Here is a 9,875-nt window from a genome sequence, read left to right as displayed (position 1 = left end):
ATCCGTATTTGTGCCCATTCCAAAGAGAGGTGACCCAACAGAGTGTGGAAATCATCGGGCAATCTCTTTGATATCCCATGCAAGTAAAGTTTTACTAAAGGTAATACAGAAATGGCTGCAAGCATACCTTGACAGAACACTTCCAGAGGTTCAAGCCAGATTCAGAAGAGGCCGTGGAACGAGGGATATCAATGCTGGATCCAATGGATCTTGACTGAAAGCAGAAAGATAGTCTTTATTGACTATGCAAAGGGTATTGACTTTGTGGATCATGACAAGCTTTGGACAACATTGCAGAATGTGAGTATTCCTGAACACTTAGTTGTGCTCATAAGTAATCTGAACCTGGATCAAGAGGCAGTTGTTTGAACAGAACATGGGAACACTGAATAGTTTAAAATTAAGAAAGGTGTGCGACAGGGTTGTATTCTTTCACCATACTTATTCATCCTGTATGCTGAGCAAATAATCCGAGAAGCTGGGCTATATGAAGAAAAGTGTGGCATCAGGATTGGAGGAAGATTCATCAACAGCCTGCGATATGCAGATGATACAACCTTGCCTGCTGAAAGTCAAGAGGACTTAAAGTATTTACTAATGAAGATCAAAGATCACAGCCTTCGGTATGGATTGCATCTCAATAGAAAGAAAACAAAAATCCTCAAAACTGGACCAATAAACAACATTCTTATGAACGGAGAAATGGTTGAAGTTGTCAAGGACTTCATTCTTCTTTGATCAACTATCAACATTCATGGAAGCAGCAGTCAAGAAATCAAATGACGTATTGTGTTAGGCAAATCTTTTTGGGGTGTTGAAGAGCAAAGATGTCAGCTTGGGGACTAAAGTGCACCTGACTCAAGCCATGGTATTTTCAGTAACCTCATAGGCATGTCAAAGCTGGACAGTCAGGAAGGAAGACCATAGAAGAATTGATGCTTTTGAGTTATGGTGTTGGAGGAGAATATTGAAAGTTTCATGGGTGGCATCATTGATGGACTCAAGTGTGGCAGCAGTAGTAAGGTTGGCCCAGGATCGGACATTGTTTCGTTCTGCTGTGCATGGAGTCGCTATGAGTCGGTTCCGACTCGATGGCACCTGACAACAACAACAACAACATGGGCTGCCAAAAGAACCAATAGATCCATTTTGGAAGAAGTGCAGACAGAGTGCTCCTTGGAGGCCAAGATGACCAAACTTCGCCTCTCATACTTTTGACATATTGTCAGGAGGGAGCAGTTGCTGAAGAAGGATAGCATGTTTGGTAAGGTGGAGGGTCAGAGACAAAGAGGAAGACCCCCAATGAGATGTATTGACCAAGTAGCAGCATGGATGGACTCAAGCGTGGCAACAATAGTGAGGTTGGCCCAGGATCGGGCAGCGTTTATTTCTGCTGTGTGTAATGTCGCTATGAGTCAGTACCTACTTGATGGCACCTAACATCAACAACAACTGTTGGTTAGTTCTTATTTTAGTTAGTGAGTATCAGGACAGTACTAATTTCTTCCTAATCTTGTCCTTTATATCATTGTTTGATTCTACCCTCTTTTTGCTTGAGAACAACTCATTTTGTTCACTTACTTGAAATGTCTTGCTAGCCAACCATGAAAACTTTTTAAATTGTCTAGTAATTTTATTTTTGTCCCTGAATAAAAAAGAGAAAACCAGTAACGAACTCAGCAGAATACTCCTTTGTGGTGTCTTAAATCTTACCGAAGTATACAATATGGAGTTCTCTTGTTTAATATGAAAAATGGAAAAGCCATTTCTATTTTGTGCCACCCTTTTTTACAGCTCTTCGTAAGTCACAAAAGTATTCTCTTGTATTCTATGTCATTTAATTCTTACCACACCTGACCACATATAAAATAAGTGCATTGTGAGTTGGAAAATTGCCAGACAAAAAAACAGAATGAGCAGCATTGCTGGGGGTGGGGGGTGGGGGACAACCACCCGCCCCTTCTGAGGGACCTGACCCCTTGGAAAGTTGACTAGAAAGCCTGACATCAGGTAGTAGAATCACCCAGGGTTGCCCTTCTCAAGGTGCATGCTCCTTTGTGGTGCTCAGTGGCTGACGCTGTGCTAACTGGAAGAGCTGCCAACGTGATTGAGTAGGAAGGAGGCATACCTGGGAGTCCTTGCAGCCATAGGAAGGGAACATGAGGGATTTGTACAAAAGGGTTTCATAAAGTTTGTGGAAAAATTCCTTTATCTTTGAATTCCAGTGTCGCACAAACTTTTGGAAGCCCCCTCATATGAATGGTTTCTAAAGGAATTGTTGTTGTTGTTGTTATGTGCCGTGGAGTCGATTCCAAGTCATAGAGACCCTGTACAGGGTTTCCAAGGCTGTAAATCTTTACGGGAGCAGAAAGCCTCATCTTTCTCCCGCGGAACTGCTGGTAGTTTCGAACTGCTGACCTTGCGACTCGCAGCCCGATTCGTAACCACTACGCTACCAGAGCTCCCTAAAGGAATTATTGGGCAGTGCAAATGTTCTGTATAAGCCACTCCTCACTTTTACCTGATTACAACACCCTGAGGAATGAGCCTACTTAAGTGAGTAATCCAAGGTTAGCAGCAGTGATTTGTATGATGTTGTAAAAAGCTTCTAGTTCCTTATTGCACTGTTGTTAAGGTTCCCAGTGGATGGAAGTTTTCATTCCTACTCTTAATAAAAGATTACTGGATATTTGACATGAAAAAATATGAAGGAAAAAACCCACCAAAACCCAGACCACACAGTGTCTGTGTTTCTATAAACCCAAACCCACTGCCCTCAAGTTGATTTCTTTCCCTCCCACCCCTGGTTACCATCAGATACGTTTCTTTTAGTATGAAAACGTTTTCTTTCTACATTATGATAGCTGATCTCTTTAAACCTCTTGGAAGGGTTGTTGAGAAACTTAATGTTGTTAAGAAGTCTTAACATTGAGAAATTCACATCTAATGCGTGTTGGTGCCATTTTTTTTTTTTTTTTTTTCCGTTCTTCAAATTCTATGTGGCAATATTCTATAGTGGTAAATACCTAAAAAAAATGCTTTTTTTTTTCATTAAAAAAATATGTTTATAGTTGATTGTTTTCCAAGTTGCTTACAGACCTGTCCAGGTATAATGTCTTGACTTCTGATCGCATCCATTTCTTCCCAGACTTCTCGAGATGGAGTTAATCAGGATGTCAGTGAGGCCGGCCCTCGCCTGCCAGGGGAAATGCAGATTACTGGTAAGGCTCCTGGGACATTAGAATTTGCAATGTCAGGTGGCTTCAACCACTCTTAGTCTTTAGAAGTCAAATTGAGACAAGTAGGCTTGCTTTGTTTTGTTTAGAAGCATTACTATAGAGAGAACTCTCAGCAGTAGTTTCTTGATCCAAAAGTTCTTCCAAGAGCAGCATGCTCACTAGGATAGTGATGAGTTATTTTCTCTGAGCTAAAGACTACAAATTATTTACGGGGAATATAGATGATCTCTTGAACGTTTCTCATTGGAGGTAGAAACTTTCATGACTTAAATTTGTAAGAACAAAATGATTATAAAGTTTCCAATCTATGATGTATGCTTTAAAGTGATCAGCTTAAAGACTTAAAGTTTTCGTATTTTCTTTGACAAAGATGGAAACTTATCAGTTTAATTAGGTTTCATATGCCAGATAACAGAAGTTAGTAATATCGAAGTAACAATTTAATGTGTTGATTAATTTTTTCATGATATATTCCTATTCAAAGGCAGGCCAGATCACTCTGGCTTAAGAATCTAGAAGCCTCTGACACCTTCTGGAGCAAGACATTGTGGACACCCCAATTTTATGTTAGGGTTGACACCCTCCTCTCAGCTCTCCAAGGTTTAGTGATTATGTGAGTCCTGTAGTTTCAGAGAACTGCTGAGCTTACTGACTAAGATCTGGGTGAAGACTGTAGACACGATACTTTTGTAAGCTGCTTAGCCAGGCCCAGTGAGGAGCTCTAGTTCAGAGCCCCAGACTTGCACATTTTTGCATCATTTTGATAAGGGAACCAGTGAGATGTGGCCATGCCAAGTTCTAGATAAGAGTAAAGAGGATGTCTTATTTCTGTTGGTTTCCACAAATGACATTCGAGTCCTGTGTATATCAGCACAGGACCCTTAATTAAAGTAGTAAGGAACTAGCATGAAGTGACCTGACTAGGCAGCTTTTATTTAGCACCCAAGGAGAAGGGTATCTCAGAATTTTAAAAATCTTAAAAAGAAAGAAACAAAAACCTTTGAAATTCATTAATATATTCAAGAACATCCTTGTAAGATAAGAAAATGAAATGTTCCATTATAATAATTTAGCCTTCTGATTTAGTTTCTCTTCATTTAATTCTAGTGAGACTCTAAGAGTAGTTCTACTGCTGACATTCATTTACTAAGATATCATGAATTTTGGCTAGAGGATAGAGATTGGCAAACCCAATGGTTGGCCCATGAGGCTGTCTTGCAGGAATGGCCATCCTGTCTCTGGTTAAAGCAGCTAAATAGTTACGTGAGGGGAGCAGCAGCAATGCCTCATTCACTTCTGCTCGCCAGTTATTACAGCATTGTAGGCAAGCTCAGTGCAACACTGCTGGTGCCTGGAGGTAACATGTAGTCCCGCTAATTCTTTCCCTGTCCCAACTTGACCCTGGCCCAAGTACAGTAATGTACAAACATTGCCAATGCTAGTAATCAGCCTTTTGCAGTGATTTTTTTCCATTGTAGTCCTTTTTAGTCAAACAGTGTATATTAAATTAGTGCCATTTGTTGTGTATTTTGGTATATATTTCCATTCATTTTAGGGTACTTTTTTTTTATCTTAATAGACAAAGAAGTTATTTACATATGTCCTTTCAATGGCCCCATTAAGGGAAGAGTATACATCACAAATTATCGTCTTTATTTAAGAAGTTTGGAAACGGTAAGTAGACGCTAAGTGCATAAAGATGACCTTAACTCTTAAAGATAACGTTGTGGATCAGATTAACACGGGGAATAGATTTGCTGCTCAACTCTTAATTTTTGGCTTTTGCAAAACTCATTTTGCACTAACATCTCTATATGTAGAGAGTAGAGTCAATTTTTAAAAGTAAGACATGTTAGTCCCTCAAAACAGTAGGGAGGATTGGTAACTGGAACCACTTGCTAATTTGGAGATGTTACAGAATCACAGACTACATGGGGACCACTTATGGCACTTGACAAACAGTACAGATACTCTATCTAGAGAACAGAAGTTGGGAATATTAAGGTCCTATTTGATGTGCTGGGTTGTTTTGTTTTCCACGATCAATTCATATCATTCCAATTTCTAGGGTGCTGGTCCAGGCACAGTTGTATGTGTAAAACTTCAGAAAATCTGTGATTTGAGTCGATTGCTGTAGAATTGCTTAACTACAAAGCACTAGATAGCAGTTGGGAACTGGAATGATGATGGCATTGCTTAGTGTCACTTTAGTTTTTCATTCTGCAACTATGGACTGTCTGCCACAGCATTTCAGAGAAACCCTATACTTGCTCATGGAGCCATGAAATGGAGAAGGGAAGTGTCCATGGATAGTTGCTGTGGCTGCCATGGAAACAGTTATGGTTGCCATTGCCTGCCTGGGTTGACCTGAAAGGGCAGGTTCATTTTGATGGGATGGAATAGAGGGGAATAGGTCTAGGGCACATGGACATGTCATCAAGAGGGAGTAGCCCCTAGAAAAGAACATCATGCTTGGCAAAGTAAAATCAGCAAAAAAGAGGGTTAATTCAGTGGCAGCAACAGTGGGCTCCAGTATAGCAACAGTTAGACACAGGGTCACCGTGAGTCGGGACAACTCAACAGCACCTAACAGCAGCAGCGACAACATCAGCACCCTATATACAAGTCACTGAGACTGTTGGGGAAACTAGCTTTGTCTTGATTGCTTTACTGCTTTCACCCCTCTAGTTCTTCAGGACAGTTCTTATCTAGATGAGATTTCATCTTTGGCTCTTTCTCTTTTGATGAGTTCATTATTGAGACCAACTTCTACAATTGCTGTTTTTTATTTCTGTGGTTTTAGCTGTGCAGGCCTCTTTGATAGCCACCCCAGCTTAGGACAGCAGCCCTAAGACAGTGTTCAGAGGGACTGGGATGTGGATCAAGCCACAGGGTTCTCTGAGTGGGCCTTTCATCTGTATGAATTGATCCTGTTTCTTGAGCAAGACTTTGTTGTTGTTGTTAAGTGTCGTTGAGTTGGTTCCAACTCATAGCAAATCTGAATGGGGTTTCTGAGGAGCAGCTGGTGGGTTTGAGCTGCCAGCCTTGTGGTTAGCAATCCAGAGCTTATCCTACGGTGCCACACCAGGACTAGCAAATGTTCTTGTTTTCCAGGATGTGAAAAAAGATTTTGGAAATGAACGATGCAGTGAGCAGGGTGTCATTGGCAACAAGTTCAGAATTAATCATTTAAGCAACTGATTTTCAAGTTTCTAGAGTAGAACAAAGCCATTGGAAGTATTACTGGATGCAGTGTCTTGATTGAATCGACACAGGGACAGACCGTGATGACGATACATGGGCTCAGTGGTGGAGGTGTACTTGATGTTAACCAGCAAGGGTGGTGGTTGTTGTCTTGCTGCATGGGGCCCGTCCTCTCCAGCATTTAGAATGCAGTGCAGATGAGCACGTAGAAGGCGTCCATGTCTACCGTGTGAAAAGCATCAGACTAGCCAATGTGCTGCATGACAGAATCAGGGCTTGAAATGATCTCAATTGGCTAGGCTATCAGACCAAAATGGAAAATGTGAGATTTAGTAGAGGTAACAGATACTTACAGAAAAGAAACAGTTGTCTAAATCAGGGAATATACAACTGGTCAGAAAACAAATATAGCTGTAGACTGGGTTGACAGGTTTAATATGGCAGCCAGATAAAATGAAACAGTTGTCCCATCTAAAGTGTTATGTTCAAACCCAAGTTTGAACATTGAAAACTAGAGTTAGTCCAGACAGAAGGGAACCAGGTTAGTGATGACACCGTGGGCAATGAGGGAAACAAATGTTGATCTTCACTCTGAAGACAACACTAAAGGGACATACTAGGAGAACTTTCTCCGAATCTTTGAAAACACTTTCTGTGGAGCAGGGGTTGGAATTCTACCCAGCTCCCAAGGGTTAAATTGGGATGGATCAGTAGGAGTTTTGCTGTTGTAGTTAAGTGCCATTGATTCAGTTCTGACCCATAGCAACCCTGAATTGGATTTCCAAGGAGTGCCTGGTGAGCATGAACCGCTTGACCTTGCAGATCAAACCGATTTTGCAGTCCAGCGCCTTAACCAACAATGCCACACCAGGATTCCCAGTTGAAATTAATGAGAAGTTTTATGTCGGTGTTTCCGAGAATCATGAAAACTTAGAATTATGGAGAACATTACAGTCCCTTTCACCTTGGGGACTCTTGACTTGTTGTCACGGAAGATGATGTGGTGTCATGAGATTGTGTGTGAAGTGTGATCTCAACTGTGTGCAACCAAGACAAGCTCTCTGTAGTCTCAGAGAGATCAGAAGGAACCATACCACAATGGTTAGGAGCTCGTGTATCTGGAGAGCAGCATTTGCGTGCCTTGTTTCCTTCCTTCCACTTTTCTGAATTGTTCAAAATCCCAAGAATGAGCATGCATTGCTGTTATATTTGGGACAACACTTAGCAAGCTTTATTTCTTTTTTCACATGGCACCCTGGAGAGTGGGTTGAGAGGCTGAATAAAACACTTGCTTGACCCTGACTATTAACTGTTGTTCTCGTCCTCTGAGTTTGACATTTTGACCAGTGCACACGTTTAGTGCAAGTAGAAAGCCGAAAGTCATTTCACGGGTGATGGAGAAGCCTAGACATCTAGTCACCTTAGTGTACCGTCACTGAAAGTACTGAAGAATTCATTGTGAATTCTGCTAACTATGATAACTTGTGTGTGTGTTTGACAAAGAGCTGCCATCTGATGGGCATTCTGGAGCGGGCATTTACTTGTTTCAGGCATGTAAACAGTGAGTGCCATGGGAGTGATGAGTCCGGATGCATGCTATGTAATTCAGGGCTGAGCTGTCCCATCCTGTGGATGTCAAGGTTAAGGGAAAGTTCCCCAGGAACTAGAAGCCCTGTTGTCTCCTTACACTGATGCCACAGTCTTCTTCTACATGACCCTTTGTTCTGTATTCATCCCCACTGTGGGATGCCCTGCATACTGCCTCCCTAGTGATCTCAAAACTCACTCGCTGACTACTTAGTGCTAAGACTGTTGACTCCCTATTGCCCACAGAACAAAATTCATTCTCTGTATGATATAGATTCCTCCACTATCTGGTCCCTAGTGACCCTTCTACTATCAACTCCCATCACTTCTCTTCAAACATACTATCCTCACAAATGCTGCTCTCACTGTACCTGGATGCCCTTGCCCTGCCCCTTCCAGAAATGGCTGTTCATCCCTCAGACCCTACCTCAAAAGTCACATCCTCTCTGAAGTCCCCTCCCACTTTTCTTGAAGGAATTGTGCCCTCTTTGTGTCCCCACAACCCTTTCTTTCATCTCTGAGTTAAGTTACTCCCTTGCCAACGTATCTAAATGCTTCCTCTTGCCTCTTCTCTACTCCGTATGCCTTAGTTTCCCCCCTAAGCACTTGCCATTATCTCCTGTTCTGTATTTCAGTGGTTCGTTTCATTCACTCTCTGTCCTCCGCACTAGAATAGAGGCTCCATGAGCACAGGGATGCTTGTCTGTTTGCTCAGTACTAAGAATGGAGCCAGGCACATGTAAGGTGCTCAGTCAGTATGTCTTGAATAAATGAAATCTGTCTTATTTATTTGCTGATATTCCCATGGCCTTAACTATAGGGTAAGTCCTATTGGTCCTCTGTGTCTAGTTAGCCCAGTATCTGGCAGATACTCAGTGAAAGTGACTCAGTGAGTGAAATTGGGAGGGGCCAGGCTCATGCATTGGTAGTGCTCCTCAAAGTGATCGACCACCATGAGGACCCCACTCAGTTGTGACATCTGGAGTAATAACCTTGCTTCCAGGGTTCAGAAATCCCCTTTGGCTTGGAGTCAGTCCTGTGCTACATTAGGGACGACTCGAGCATGTCAAACCCTATAAAATCTGGTTGACTGGGGAAAACTGCTTCCAGATTCTTCTCCAGGAGCACTCTGGGTTCAGACACCATGATGGATGGGAAAGACAAACTAGCCTTTCATTCATTTACCTATTCAAGGCTTCGTTCCAGAAAGATTCACTGAGTACCAGGGTAAACTGAGCCAGGTGAGTGATGCCTTTCTTTTTCCCATCCTTGAGGCAAGCACAGCCTTGTGGGCTCCAGAGATGAGTAATGGTAGTGCAGTATGACGAAGAGCGCTGCCGTATGCACCTTGTGCTGGGAGGGCCTCAGGAAGAGGACAATTAATGCAGCCTTAAGACTTGTAGTATACTTTTTGCTGTTGTTGTTAGGTGCCATCGAGTTGGTACTGACCCATAGCAACCTTATGCACAGCAGAACGAAACACTGCCCGATCCTGGGCCAACCTTACTACTGTTGCCACACTTGAGCCCATTGATGCTGCCACTTGACCAATCCACCTCGCTAGGGGTCTTCCTCTTTTTTGTCTGACTCTCCACCTTACCAAACATGCTATCATCCTTCTCCAGCCACTGGTCCCTCCTGACAATATGTCAAAAGTATGAGAGATGAAGTTTGGCCATCTTGGCCTACAAGGAGCACACTGGCTGCACTTCTTCCAAAACAGATCTGTTGGTTCTTTGGGCAGCCCATGGCACTTTCAATATTCTCCTCCAACACCATAACTCAAAAGCATCAGTTCTTCTATGGTCTTCCTTATTCACTGTCCAGCTTTCACATGCATGTGAG

At 42.4% G+C, this 9,875-nt stretch overlaps 1 protein-coding gene across 3 annotated transcripts in view; it reads left to right on the top strand.

Moving 5' to 3' along the window:
- The window catches only part of MTM1 (myotubularin 1), a 97,602-nt gene that overhangs the window by 6,794 nt on the left and 80,933 nt on the right, over positions 1-9,875 (top strand). For 2 of the 3 annotated variants that reach the window (XM_006874775.1, XM_006874776.1), the window contains exons 2-3: positions 3,149-3,221; positions 4,819-4,913. In XM_006874775.1, the coding sequence (XP_006874837.1) occupies positions 3,149-3,221; positions 4,819-4,913 (168 nt within the window). The remainder of the gene's footprint in view (positions 1-3,148; positions 3,222-4,818; positions 4,914-9,875) is intronic. The other variant, XM_006874777.1, reaches the window with a different exon arrangement.

Source organism: Chrysochloris asiatica, unplaced genomic scaffold, assembly GCF_000296735.1.
Source record: "Chrysochloris asiatica unplaced genomic scaffold, ChrAsi1.0 scaffold00301, whole genome shotgun sequence".
Taxonomy (NCBI): domain Eukaryota; kingdom Metazoa; phylum Chordata; class Mammalia; order Afrosoricida; family Chrysochloridae; genus Chrysochloris; species Chrysochloris asiatica.
The sequence above is the reverse complement of the archived record's forward strand: the minus strand, read 5'-3'. Positions and strand labels throughout refer to the sequence as shown.